Genomic DNA, 15,083 nt, shown 5'->3' on the forward strand with positions numbered 1-15,083 from the left:
TTTATTTCCATACACACAAATGCATTGGGAACACTACACATTCTATTCCAAATCAAAACATGAAGAAAAATATATCAAATTTGTGTTGTTCCTGTAAAAAAAATTGAAGAAAAGTGAATATTAGACTGTTCAAAAAAATAGCAGTGTTTGTATTCTTCTTTACAAACTCAAACATTCACTATATAAACTGAAAAATGTTTGAAGATTTTGCTTTCCTTTGAATCACTTAATGAATATTTTAGTTGTATAAGCACTGTTTCTGAGAACTGCTGTACATCTGTGTTGCATGGAGTCAACCAACTTCTGGCACCTGTGAACAGGTATTCCAGCCCAGGATGATTGGACTACTTTCCACAGTTCTTCCCTATTACTTGGTTTTGCCTCAGAAATGGCATTTTTGATGTCACCCCACAAGTTTTCTATTGGATTAAGATTCGGGGATTGGGCTGGCCACTCCATAACATCAATCTTGTTGGTCTGGAACCAAGATGTTGCACATTTACTGGTGTGTTTGGGGTCGTTGTCTTGTTGGAACACCCATTTCAAGAGCATTTCCTCTTCAGCATAAGGCAGCATGACCTCTTCAAGTATTCTGATGTATTCAAACTGATCCATGATCCCTGGTATGCGATAAATAGGCCCAACACCGTAGTATGAGAAACATCCCCATATCATGATGCTCGCGCAACCATGCTTCACTGTCTTCACAGTGTACTGTGGCTTGAATTCAGTGTTTGGGGGTCGTCTGACAAACTGTCTCCGGCCACTAGACCCAAAAAGAATAATCTTACTCTCATCAGTCCACAAAATGTTGCGCCATTTCTCTTTAGGCCAGTCAATGTGCTCTTTGGCAAATTGTAACCTCTTCAGCACGTGTTTTTTTCAACAGTGGGACTTTGTGGGGGCTTCTTGCAGATAGCTTGGCTTCCCATAGGCGCCTTCTAATTGTAAGAGTATGCACAGGTAACTTTAGACCTTCTTTGATCTTCCTGGAGCTGATTGTTGGCTGAGTCCTTGCCATTTTGGCTATTCTTCTATCCATTCGAATGGTAGTTTTTCACTTTCTTCCACGTCTTTCAGGTTTTGGTTGCCATTTTAAGCATTTTGCGATCATTTTAGCTGAGCAACCTATCATTTTCTGCACTTCTTTATATGTTTTCCCCTCTCAAATCAACTTTTTAATCAAGGTACGCTGTTCTTCTGAACAATGTCTGAAATTCTGAGGAAAACGGGTCGTTCCAGAGAGAAATGCACTGTAACCAGCATGTACAACATTTGCTGCCTTCCTTCCTTAAATAAGGGCAATAATTGCCACCTGTTTTTCAAAGAATGAATGACCTCACTAATAGAACTCCACACTGCTATTATTTTGAACATGCCCCTTTCAATTAGTGATTCAATTACACAGAATCAGCAGCATGCATGTCATGACTGTTGGCTCTGTTGGATTTCTATTACTCTACTACACCTGCTAGTAAAATATTTGCCATGTAGAAATATCATTTCTACCAAAAGCAGTGATTGATCAGGTTAGTGATGTCTGATTGCTATTATTTTGAACACAACTGTATGTGTATCTATGCATGTATAGGATGTGTGTGTTTAAAAAGAAAGCAATGTTTATATACTGTATAACACTCAGGGATGTTTATGGAAGTATCCTCCTTGTTATATTTGATATTTATTTTTCTTACGTGCGAAGATCAGTGTGCAAGACCCCAGCTGATCTGCGTTTTCTGCAATTATCAAAATTGGACAGTGGATGGCCAAGGTATGGCTGTGACTGACAAACGAATGCAGGTTAAACCATATCAGCAGTAGTATTAGCCACTGACATAAAGGCACTTTGTTGTAGTCCCGGAACAGCTTGAACTGTGTGACAGTGGGTGAGAACGATTTATTTGATTTTTTAAAGTGAACCATCACTCCCCCAATTCCCTTTAGAGCTCTGTACTCTTCCCCCTTCCTCCGCAGTGTAAACCACCAATTTTATTAATTTTTTGGGGTTTATTCCTTTTTTAAAAAAAAAAATTTCTGCACGTATACTGTAAGTACAATATTTATCTAACACAGGGCATGTAATTTTGGCTGGCCAGTCTTGCGATCCATGTTCTGAACCTCCCAGCAGAATATCCTGCATTTCACATAGAACTCCAGGACTGTTTTCTACTTTGAGATGGGTTGGGGAAGAGGTGGAACCTCTGTCAACATTATATAGCTAGAAGCATCAAGTGTAAAGAAAATAATGTTCCTCTATAGCAGTGGTTCTCAACCTTCCTAATGCCGCGACCCTTTAATACAGTTCCTCATGTTGTGGTGACCCCCAACCCTAAAATTATTTTCGTTGCTACTTCACAACTGTAATTTTGCAGTGGGAGGAGTAGTGCCACATCATTGGTGTCAGTGGGAGGAGTAGTGCCACATCATTGGTGTCAGTGGGAGGAGTAGTGCCACATCACTGATGTCAGTGGGAGGAATAGTGTCCCATCGTTGGTATCAGTGGGAGGAATAGTGTCCCATCGTTGGTATCAGTGGGAGGAATAGTGTCCCATCATTGGTATCAGTGGGAGGAATAGTGTCCAATAGTTGGTATCAGTGGGAGGAATAGTGCCCCATCATTGGTATTAGTGACACCAATGATGGGGCACTATTCCTCCCACTGACACCAATGATACTTACATTGGTGACCCCTGCTCCAGCCTGAGCTCGCTCCCTCTCCCATCTACAGCCAGCGTACCTGGCTGCAGCAGCACCATCTGCACGGTACAGACACTTACCGGTCAGCTGTCTTCCTTCTCCGGCCGCTCTCCTCTTTACTTGCTCCGGCAGCTCCCTCACTCGATCTTCATTGATCTTCGCGCTGACGCTCGGCTCCTTCTCCAAGCTCCACCTCCTCGCCGTTGATTGGCCGCCTGTGTGCCTCTCTTGAGCTACAGTTAATGCGGCTAATCACCGGCGAGGAGGCAGAGCTGTTGAGTGATCCTGGGGGTGTGGCCAAATGACAGGGGTGGCATGTCATCCTGCCCACACATCGCAATCCAGGGTAAAGTGGGCGTATCTGCATGTGGGCGGACTCACCTGGAGACGGATAGAGGAGCGGTGTCTTGGTTCCTGAGACCATTGGAAATATTTGTTTTCCGATGGTCTTAGGCGACCCCTGTGAAAGGGTCGTTCGACCCCCAAAGTGGTCGTGACCCACAGGTTGAGAACCGCTGCTCTATAGGCTTCACTTTCCTCTCCAGCCACCTGGCATTGGGAGCAGGCTTCTCACGGTCATGAACTGTTCCACATCCAACACCTCAGTCTGCAGAGGAAAAGAGGGGTGAAAAAGCAGCTCACCCTAAAAGCCAAGGTTAGGTTTATTGAAGCAAATCGATGCACTGACAGGTTCACCAGACACAAATAATGCAAATGCATTTCACTCATAACTAGAGCTTAGTCAGATGATTAAGCTTCAGTTAGGAGTGAAATGCGTTATGTTGTTTGCACCTGGTGGATCTTTCAGTACACGGATTTGCTTCAATAAACTTTACCTTGGCATTTAGGCCTTTTCTCCCTTTCTTCTGAGGATTGAGGTGTTGGATAGAGATGTCAAGTGTAGTTTGTGTTTTTGTACAATTTAGATGACCTTTAGAAAGGTGGTAAGATCCTGAGCAAGGTTGATGAACTTCCATACTGGCATAGGTCCAGTATTTGGACAGTGTGGTATCTACATGAACGATTATGTGCATGTTACACACTGGTTGATGTATTGGATCTTTCCTATATATTATGGGCTTTCTAGGTATATTCATAGCATTTATCACTGGAACAGAAGCAGAGAGCATAGCTTCTAACAGAGACATTTGTTCCAGTGACAACCATCAGAGGTGGGACCTCCTCTTATTTTGGGGAGATTGCGGCTTATTTCTTGAGGTACCTTTGCGCCCAGGATGTGTAGCTACTAACCCTCCTTCACTTCTTTAAAGGAAGGAAGAAAATGTCTTTGTTGGAGTTGCCCCTTAAAGCCAAATGCCAGGTTTTTTTTTTTGGGGGGGGGGGGGGATTGAGGAGGGGATGGAGATATTACAAGATTTGGGGGGTGTGGTTGTTAGCAGAGAAGGAGCCAAGGACAGCAATAATAACCTCAGAAGTTCTAAGCCGCCTTCTCTTTATTGTGAAGTTTATCTTTAAAGCAATATTAAACCCAAAACCAAAGCTTAACATTGCAGCTTACCCAATTCTTAGATGTGGTGGCTGCATTAGTTTTCTTTTTTTTAGGCATTTTCCCTTTGTTTTCATCTGGTATTCTGGCCAGTAGTATGCCTCCTCCTGTATTAGAATGCATACACTATGGATGAAGGAGCAAGAGACCCCTTTGGGCAACAGCATTGTTAGTCTGCGGAGAAGGAGAGTGTTGGGTGTCCTAGCAAATTTTAGATACACTGACAAATTGAAGCCACATTCCAGCTCACTCTTTTTACCAGTTGCAGCAACAGCTGTGTTCCTTTTGGTATAAGGTTTTACATAAAAAAGCTATATATTATATAATAGTAAATAGTTTATCTCAGTCTTCTAACTTTTACATCTACAGGACAGCTTGTTCTGCAGAAAAACACTTACTGACCAGATCACCAAGTGAAAATAAAGGAAAGCCTAAAAATTCAAACAAATGCAGGCATTGCATTTAAGAATTGGCAAGCGGCAATATAATAAATGTTTGCTTTTGAGTTTAATACTTCTTTAAGTCTTGATCTGTACCCCTGTTGGGGAGGTTTCCCATCACTGCTTGTCCAAAGTTAGAAAAAATTGTCAACGCTGACATAGATGACAAGAGAAACATGACAGAATATCTTTCCGTGCTCTATCTAAAAGAAAGTAAAGGGGATATTTACTAAACCTGGCACACTCAGAATCTGGTGCAGCTGTGCATGGTAACCAATCAGCTTCTAACTTCAGCTGGTTTAATTCGGCTTTGGCAATGAAACCTGGAAGCTGATTGGTTGCTATGCAGAGCTGCACCAGATGTTGCAGTCTCCGGTTTTAGTAAATAACCCCCATTGTGTTACACTTTTTATGCAGTACAGCCTGATCCAGACTTTTAAATAAAGATGCACACTATTCTTTGATTATACCTTGGACTTTCCTGGAAATTGTCAAACTGGTTGTACAATGAACTGATTCCAGCTGTTGGTACACCTGTGATAATGGTTATTATCAGTAGACCTGTGTTTATGTATTATTTATGTAGTCAATATGATACGCTTGTGTGCTAAAGGTAGGAGTAATTTCCATGTCTCTACAATTTCTTCTCTCTGCCTGTTGTTGTATCCTCAGGTAGCTTTTTTTTATCTGCAATGAGATGACATTTTGGAAGAGTGATGATATCTGAATTCATATTGCCTGATGTATTAAATTCCATAAATGTTTGATCTCCCTGCCTATAGAGGAGGTATATGTACATATCCTCATGTTTCTGTCCTGGAATTATGCACAGTGGAGGTACTATCTTCATAACTTTCCCCACAGTGTATAGAGGCAGTACAACTGTATAGCTGCAATATGGGGGGGTCTAGGGCCTGTCGAGTAGTGCTGACAAGGCAACCATTACATTTTCTCAATAAAAGAATGCTTTAGGACTCTCGCAGTAATGCGAAGTACATTTTAATAATTTTGCAGACTTGATAGATTTTTTTTTTTGTATCCAGCAGTCGAATGGGTTCCTCCATCCAAGCTAACCCTCAAATATGGATGAATGTCCCTGCTGGTGAGTGTTAGCTGTCAGAATACCCAAACAGGGACTGCAGCTGATTGGCTGTTTTCTGTCTAGCTCCCTCAGCTTTTAGATGAAAGTTTGTTGAGCCAAGTGGTGCATGCAGAGCAATCTCATGGATCAAATTGTAACCGATTTAGCAGGAAATGGACAGATTTTGATCTATGTATGGCCATATTTACCCAAAGAAAATAAGTAAAAAAATGAAGGGCTCCAGCAAACCACAAGTAAATACTGTCCCATAGCACAAAGTACGAGAATAGGTGCTTAGCTAATTTTTGGACTTGTACCATGCTAAAACGAGTGCAATGTAGGGAGCACTGTCCGTAAATGGTAACATAGACCTCACAGATGTCCCCCTTAGAGTCCAAAAGAGATTTTGTTTTTGCAGTGCTCTGATGTGTGTGCATCCTAAGGGACCATCCAGAAGACTGACTTTTGAAGATGCAAAAATTATTCTAGAAATGGTACATCAGCACATCAAAGATTCACTCAATAAAAATCTCTGTTGTGAAGGCCCTTTCTGACTGTAAATCTGATTTTGGTTCCAGGTGTGACCCATGCAGCCATATGGGCTGCTTGCATTTCATATCTCAGTGCTGCTGTTCCTTCTGAATTACGGACATCTGCTCAGGGAATCCTTCAAGGCCTTCATCTGGGACTTGGTAGAGGATGTGGTGCCATGATTGGTGGTGTCTTGGTGAATTTTTTTGGTAAGTTTACCAAGATTTCTTAAGGTTTTTGTTTTATGTTGTGCAATTTTGTCTAACAGTACTTTTCTAATAACTGAAAAAACAAGGATAACAGTACTTTTTAGTTTGTCTGGCTGGAAAGCAAGCAATTTTGCTAGGTGCATCACTGTCACAGACTGCTCATGCCTATCAATACATGCAGTCCACCTGCCTTTCCAATTGGTAACATATACACATTACTACTGGCAGAGGTTTCATAAATATGTAAATGGTAACATCCTTAGATTTATTCTGTAGTGAAGCTGGATTTTCCTGCTGTAATGATTAACTATTATTTAACTATTTTACCCCTGTACAAATCATTAGTAACACCTCATCTGGAATATGCAGTTCAGTTTTGGGCACCAATTCACAAAAAGAACATTGGGGAACTGGAGAAAGTACAGAGAAGGGCAACCAAACTGATATGAGGCATGGAAGAGCTCAGCTATGAGGAAAGATTAGAGGAACTGAATGTATTCTCTCTTGAGAAGAGGAGATTAAGGGGGGATATGATCAACATGTATAAATACATCAGTGGTTCATAGTGAACTCGGTGTAGAGCTATTCACCCTGAGGTCAATACAGAGGACAAGGGGGCACTCTTTACGTCTGGAGGAAAACAAATTTAATCTCCAAACATGGAAAGGTTTCTTCACAGTGAGAGCTATGAAAATGTGGAATAGACTCCCTCAAGAGTTGGTTCTGGCTAGCTCAGTGGATTGCTTTAAAAAAGTCATTTCTTAGATACACAGAATATAACTGGATACTAACATTTATAGGTAAAGGTATAGGTATCCGATTGCCTCTCAGGGGATCAGGAAGGAACTTTTTTCCCTGCAGGAGCAAATTGGATCATGCTTTGCTGTTTTTTTTTTTCCTTCCTCTGGATCAACTGTGGGTATAGGATTATAACTTTTTTTTTTTTTAATGGTTGAACTGGATGGACAGCCAGACTAGCTATGTAACTATGTAATGATTTCTATTCTGTTGATTTCTATTGTTTTTACATGTCTTCATGACTTATTTTAAACATGTCCCATGACAGGACATAAAATTGGAAATTGAATATGAACCTCACTACTATTAAATGTCTTAATACTGTATGTGTAGTGTATAGAAAATTACCTAAGTAAGCACATAAATTGTAAACCCTTTCCACAATTGCACAACTTTGAATGATCCATTTACAGTCACTGACCATAGGATATCCTGCATAATAATCCCACTCTTTAACCACCTGCTAACAAGTGTACCTTCCGATACTTTAGGTGCGGCAGAAACATTTAGAGGGATTGGGATGGCATCTCTTGTGATACTTCTGCTCTTTGCTTTGATCCAGTGGGTTGCAGTCCCTCAAAAAGCGGAAGGTATGTATTCTATATGTTACATTCGGTTTCATTTTGATGATATACATTTTAAGCTAATTGTTAAAAAAAATGCTTTTACTAAATATAGAACTTCTCTGAAAGGCTACTTAAGCATGTTACTGTTACATATGTGTGAGTGAATTGTCACTTGCTTAGAGTCAACAAATAAACGTCCATTTAAACACAAGGACCCCTTTATAAAAAGAGGTTGAATCGAGGCACATTTCCTTGTTCTCTCAGTTGCAGATCTAGGGGGCGAATGGCTAAGATCTTCTTTTACAGCGTATCTAATGTGTAATGATGAGTGAATGGAATCAAATATGGTCAGTCTTTATTGAAACTGATGGAAAATCATTTGTAGTGAATATAATTTTTCTGTAACATTCATTGTTCAGTTTCACTGTTTCATTACAAGACTTGTATTTTCCAGTGATAAAGGGAAGACTTAATAGAGCAAATGCAGATGGCTAATGTTCTGTTTAAATGTGACAGCAACACTGCACTGGCAAACTGATCATTCACCACTTTAAAAACATGGCCCTAAGCCTTTCATCCTCATAGTTATTAGATTACATTGTGTCAATATTTGCACACAAGATAATTTGACAGTGTAATGACCACTGCTTCTCTACTTATGCAGTACATGATCTGGACTAAAATAGAACTCTGTCCTTTCTGCATTTCAAGCAAAACAAGTTCACTTTATTCCTGGTCCTCACAGCTGCCTGTACTTGCATTCACTCTCTCACCACTCTTTTTGTCTCCGTGTGCTCTTCTGCTCAGGCACTCAGCCCTGTCACATGGGGGTGAAGAGAGAAGCATTAGTTGTGTGTAAATTTAAAGTGGGATCAACTTGGTCCTTACACAGGGGGCTTCTCCTCGCTCCCATGGGTGAATAAAGTAGTGGGTGTTTGAAGTAAAAGTAAGTATGGGCAGTTAGTGACTGGCATTAAAATGAACCTTTAGCTTTACCCTGAATGGGCGATGCACAGGACCACCTTAAACACTTTAGCATCAAAAGTCAGCAGGTTACACAAAACATCACATATGGGGTGTCTTTTTTTTTTTTTTGGGCCATTTGTCAAATTTCAAAAGAAATAACTTTATCCAGTAGTCTTCCAGGACAGTCCCCGAGACGTAAAGCTCTTCCCACTGGTACAGGAAACCGGTTACCCCACAAGCTTTAGAAGGTGGTCTTCCAGGTTCTCTCTTCTGAATACCCAATAACTGCAGGACATATCTAAAAAAGAACACAGAACAAAATACATAACATAGGGCTAGAATCCGGCTGTCCTGAAAATACTTAACAGTAAGTCTAACTCCTTTTTTCCCCAGTCATCTACCACTTGGCGGACCTTTCTACCAAATGCTTGATCCTGACTTGATAATGGGTAATGCTTCACAAAGGTGGAGAATCTGGATCAAGTTGCATCTTTACAAATCTGTTCTGGTGTGGCACCAGCTCTCTCTGCCAAGGAGGTGGATAAGGCTCTAGGACCATTAATAAATGGAGGATCTGTCTGCATAATCCGTTATGCTTCACAGATGGCCTATCTGACCCATCTTGCCAAAAAGGATTTAGATGCTTGTGCCCCCTTATAGGCACCAGAAAATAGAACAAAAAGGGTTTTTGATCTCCTGAAATGACTAGTAGCATCTCCAAACGTTTAGTAAGTTAAAATTCCTCTCCTCGTCCCCAGAGGAATAATTGCAGAAAGTTGATAATATGTCCTGAGATCTATGAAAGGAAGAGGCAACCTTGAGCAGAAAACCAGGGTCAGTCTTTAGCACAATATGATCTTCAAAAATATGGAAAACAGGTTTTCTAATAGAGCATGCAATTCACTGATACTCCTGGCTGAAGTAAGAGCAACTAGAAAACGTTTTCAAAGTAAGCAGACATCTTCCAGAGGTTCAGAAGGGGCAAGGACAATAGCCTAAAGGACCAAGAACAGATCCCAGGCAGGATAAGTTTATCGAGACCACTTTGAAGACCCTGGAAATTGTTGGATCCTCCATCAGGGAGCACTCTAGAAAACTGCCTGTACTTTCAAGATGCGGAAGGCTAGACCCTGCTCCATACCTTAAAGAAAAAATTCCAGGATAGCTTAAATGGAAGTCAATGAAAAATTATGTTCTGACATCCATGAATTGAACTTTTTCCAAACCTTTTGACAAATGGCCCTAATGACCGGCTTACGACAGTTCAAGTAAGTCTTTATTACTCTACCTGAGAAACCTTGAGAGTTCAAAATCTGTTCCTTGAGAACCAAACCATCAATTTCAGTGCGGTTACTCAAGGGTGCGGGATTGGCCCTTGAGTCAACAGGCCCTCTCTCAGAGAAAAGAATAGGTATGGAAGAATTTTCTCTAGTCATGGATATAGTGGGGGATGTATTGGAGAAGGATTAGATCCACTGTCGATATGTTATGCTGCGAAGGAAAGTGAGGAAATTTGTCCTCACTTCCTATCCTGCTGACATTTTCACCAAAGAGGAAGTGAACTGCAACAGGAACCCTGACATCAGCAAAAATATGGAAGGGGTTCTATCCTTTTTCTGACTCTGCCTCTCTCACTTCCTGTTCAGTAAGACTTCATGCACATGGGCATATTAAAATACACATATCTATGGATTATGGAGCTGGCAGAAAAGTCCAACTTAAAAAAAGATTTGATTTGGTGCATAATTACACGTTTATGCGTGTCTTACAGGTATGTTGCATTTTGAAGCGTGTGCACATAAACTGATTCTTTTGTCTTTAATATTCATTTATTATGGCCTCTGTTAATAATTACGTATTCAGCTAGTGAAGTTTGGTGCTTTTCAGGAATTTTCTGTGTCTTTGGCAACTTTTAAGTTTTTTTCCATCATGTTTTTTCTTTTTTTTACTTTACATTTGGTAACTCAGAGTGCATCAAATTCTATAATAAGTGATATTAAATTATATTACTAACGGTAGTCCTTATAAAAGAACATTTTTATGACCTCAGCATCAAAAGCTTTATAACATGAATTCTGAAGACTTACTGCCCCCTACTGGTGACTTAAGGCTCCTTCAGTTGACTTTATGATAGGTTTGACTCAATATGTATTGGTTTAATAGAAATTGGTAGTATAACACCACACTCTTGTCAAGCCAGAGACTTCATCAGCAACTATTTAAAGTGAAATTCCATATTTGCAAAGTTTACATTCTTCTAAAAGTTTATATGTTCAGATTAGACACAAAAAAATAGTTTTCATATATATCATTGAAGAAAATGTTCTTAAAAAAAGAAAACAAATGCAACTATCACATCTAGAGTCTGCTAAACTGCAGTATCTTACATTTTTGTTACTGGGTTAAATCTTCCTTTAAATATAAATAAAGCCAGAAACAAAGGCCAGTTTAGTCACCAGACTAGAAGGGGTAAAGAATAGATACACAAATGCTGTAAATCCACACAGAAAGGTAGAAGAGCTGGTGTCTTTTTGGTAAGATACCAGCTGGTTTTTGAAACTGTGCTGAGTAAAATTTTAAACAGGTTCTACAGGATCTACAAGACCTCATCTTCATGACAGTTTTTGACATCTTTTCAGACAAAACAGAGAACAGATTTTGGAAATCTGCAAAAAGCACAGCAATGTGATGTACACCCGGCTCAAATGCAGCCTCCTCCAAAAAGCTCCCTGTAAAGTATATCTAAACCCCAAAGAAAAAAAGGAATATATTGCTGCTTACCAGTCCTTCAAGTTAAGGCCACATTAGATTTCTATACAGTTTCTGAAAATACAGAAAATACCTGCTGATCTTGTTAGAAATTGTGTCCTCATAAGTTCTGTGTGCTGAACTGAAATATCAGAGAATGTTAGCTCCTATGCCAGCTATCGTCTGAGAACTACAGAACACCTCCTCCTATGTGATGGAGAGGAGTAAGTGTTTGTAGTTCAAGCCAAGAGAGCAGCCTAATGTGACAATGTTGCTTCTCCATAGATACAGTATAGTAAGTGAATGTTGTCACTGTAGGACAAGATGTGTTAGTGGCAAGATCACCAGTTGTAAATAAAGGAAAAACACCCGAATAAAGGAAAGTAATGCAAGGAAAGGGCGTACCACATACTCTCTGTGTACTTAAGTTAGAGTTTTTGGGCATGGGTAGCACACCAAGATTCCACAATCGGTTAAAATAACTTTAGTAGTTAGAACCAGACCAATGCTAAGCATTTAAAGACTGTCTCCATTGCACCCACAAAATATTTATTAAAATAATTTTAATAGGACATGGTCTTTCCTCCTGCAGTGTTATCTACTAATTCTTGCTGCGAAAGCGATCACGGTCACCTTCAGCTTGGAATATTTGTTACTGTGGGTTACTTCATATCATTTCTTGTTGCACCATATTTTTTTTTTATTTAAACCATTTTGAGTGAATCAGGAAAGTTTGGCATCCTGTCAATGCTTAGATGTCCAAAAGATTGAAAGGTAGAAAATGTTATGGATTTTAGAGATTCATGTACTTGTGTATTGGCCTATATATCTGGATATGGTGTGGAAGTGTCATTTTCTCTTGTTGTGCAGTGCTTTGAAGTGTGTGCTTAAATCTGTGTCATTTTTTTTTTTTTTTACTGACTTCATTGTTTTACTGCAGATGCATCAATGCTGGCAGAAAGAATCCCTGTTCCTTCCAGCCCGGTTCCCATAGCAACTATCGACCTGATACCACAGCACTCGGAGAACATTATGCCTCCTATTCAGGTCAAACTGCCACCTAAGAAGACAAAACACCAGGAGGAGCAGGAAGATGTTAACAGACCAGCTTGGGGAATAAGTTCATCGCCGTGGGTCACTCTTGCTTATGCCTTTTATCAGATAAAGGAAATGGTGGCCCTTTCTAAAACCAGCAAGGTCTCAGAAAACCAGCCACTCCAGGTAACGTCTACTTTATGAAGTGTAAAGGAAGTGATCTACAATGCCCATATTTCATACACCTAGGCTTAGTGGAAATTGTCATTTTACTTTACCTTATAAGGTCTTTGCAGAAATATACATAATATATGTTTATTCAAACAAAGCAATACTCTAACAGTATGTATTGAAATATATCATATGATTGTTCAGATAAGTGTAGGATTGGAACCCCCATATAGTAATGCGCCTAGATTTATGGATACGTAAAGTAGGTGGGTTAACACTATACAGTCAGGTCCATAAATATTGGGACATCGACACAATTCTAACATTTTTGGCTCTATACACCACCACAATGGATTTGAAATGAAACGAACAAGATGTGCTTTAACTGCAGACTGTCAGCTTTAATTTGAGGGTATTTACATCCAAATCAGGTGAACGGTGTAGGAATTATAACAGTTTGCATATGTGCCTCCCACTTGTTAAGGGACCAAAAGTAATGGGACAGAATATTAATCATAAATCAAACTTTTACGTTTTAATACTTGGTTGCAAATCCTTTGCAGTCAATTACAGCCAGAAGTCTGGAACGCATAGACATCACCAGACGCTGGGTTTCATCCCTGGTGATGCTCTGCCAGGCCTCTACTGCAACTGTCTTCAGTTCCTGCTTGTTCTTGGGGCATTTTCCATTCAGTTTTGTCTTCAGCAAGTGAAATGCATGCTCAATTGGATTCAGGTCAGGTGATTGACTTGGCCATTGCATAACATTCCACTTCTTTCCCTTAAAAAACTCTTTGGTTGCTTTTGCAGTATGCTTTGGGTCATTGTCCATCTGCACTGTGAAGCGGCGTCCAATGAGTTCTGAAGCATTTGGCTGAATATGAGCAGATAATATTGCCCGAAACACTTCAGAATTCATCCTGCTGCTTTTGTCAGCAGTCACATCATCAATAAATACAAGAGAACCAGTTCCATTGGCAGCCATACATGCCCACGCCATGACACTACCACCACCATGCTTCACTGATGAGGTGATATGCTTAGGATCATGAGCAGTTCCTTTCCTTCTCCATACTCTTCTCTTCCCATCACTCTGGTACAAGTTGATCTTGGTCTCATCTGTCCATAGGATGTTGTTCCAGAACTGTGAAGGCTATTTTAGATGTCATTTGGCAAACTCTAATCTGGCCTTCCTGTTTTTGAGGCTCACCAATGGTTTACATCTTGTGGTGAACCCTCTGTATTCACGCTGGTGAAGTCTTCTCTTGATTGTTGACTTTGACACACATACACCTACCTCTTGGAGAGTGTTCTTGATCTGGCCAACTGTTGTGAAGGGTGTTTTCTTCACCAGGGAAAGAATTCTTCCGTGGTCTTCCAGGTCTTTTCGTGTTGCTGAGCTCACCGGTGCGTTCCTTCTTTCAAGAATGTTCCAAACAGTTGTTTTGGCCACGCCTAATGTTTTTGCTATCTCTCTGATGGGTTTGTTTTGTTTTTTCAGCCTAATGATGGCTTGCTTCACTGATAGTGACAGCTCTTTGGATCTCATCTTGAGAGTTGACAGCAACAGATTCCAAATGCAAATAGCACACTTGAAATGAACTCTGGACCTTTTATCTGCTCATTGTAATTGGGATAATGAGGGAATAACACACACCTGGCCATGGAACAGCTGAGAAGCCAATTGTCCCATTACTTTTGGTCCCTTAACAAGTGGGAGGCACATATGCAAACTGTTGTAATTCCTACACCGTTCACCTGATTTGGATGTAAATACCCTCAAATTAAAGCTGACAGTCTGTAGTTAAAGCACATCTTGTTTGTTTCATTTCAAGTCCATTGTGGTGGTGTATACAGCCAAACATGTTGGAATTGTGTCGATGTCCCAATATTTATGGACCTGACTGTATATAATCCTTGTGAAGGACTTAAAGAGGAACAAAAGTAACAGACAGTGAGCAGATAGGCTTTTATTGCAGAAAAGACATGCAATGTCTCTTCTGCAATAACACGCCCCTACCTGCCTGTTTGCTGTCTTCTCTGGTGCTACAGACTGAGCTGTGCATGTGCAACTCCGCTTACATCATCCTGCTTCTGCCAATGAAGAGACCAAAGACCCGCACTCAGAAGAAGCGAGGACCATTTGAGAGATGAGTATTGATCCTTCAGATCCACTCCAACAAAAGATTTGATGACTACTTTGATAAAAATGGTGCAGCACTGTTGCCATCTCTGTGGAGAATGCTGGAGATTTAAATTGGCTTCCCACTGATGAGAAAGATCATGAATAATAGTAAATTATTTGGAAAAACAGATGCGAACTTCCAAATAAAT

At 40.3% G+C, this 15,083-nt stretch overlaps 1 protein-coding gene across 2 annotated transcripts in view; it reads left to right on the forward strand.

The window, feature by feature from the left end:
- MFSD6 (major facilitator superfamily domain containing 6) overlaps positions 1-15,083 on the forward strand; it is a 78,598-nt gene that overhangs the window by 49,652 nt on the left and 13,863 nt on the right. For both annotated transcript variants that reach the window (XM_089669959.1, XM_089669966.1), the window contains exons 3-5: positions 6,304-6,465; positions 7,755-7,853; positions 12,484-12,764. In XM_089669959.1, coding sequence (XP_089526085.1) covers positions 6,304-6,465; positions 7,755-7,853; positions 12,484-12,764 — 542 coding nt within the window. The remainder of the gene's footprint in view (positions 1-6,303; positions 6,466-7,754; positions 7,854-12,483; positions 12,765-15,083) is intronic.

Source organism: Staurois parvus, unplaced genomic scaffold (genome assembly GCF_062004578.1).
Source record: "Staurois parvus isolate SC_StPar_1 unplaced genomic scaffold, SC_StPar_1.0 ptg000011l, whole genome shotgun sequence".
Classification (NCBI taxonomy): domain Eukaryota; kingdom Metazoa; phylum Chordata; class Amphibia; order Anura; family Ranidae; genus Staurois; species Staurois parvus.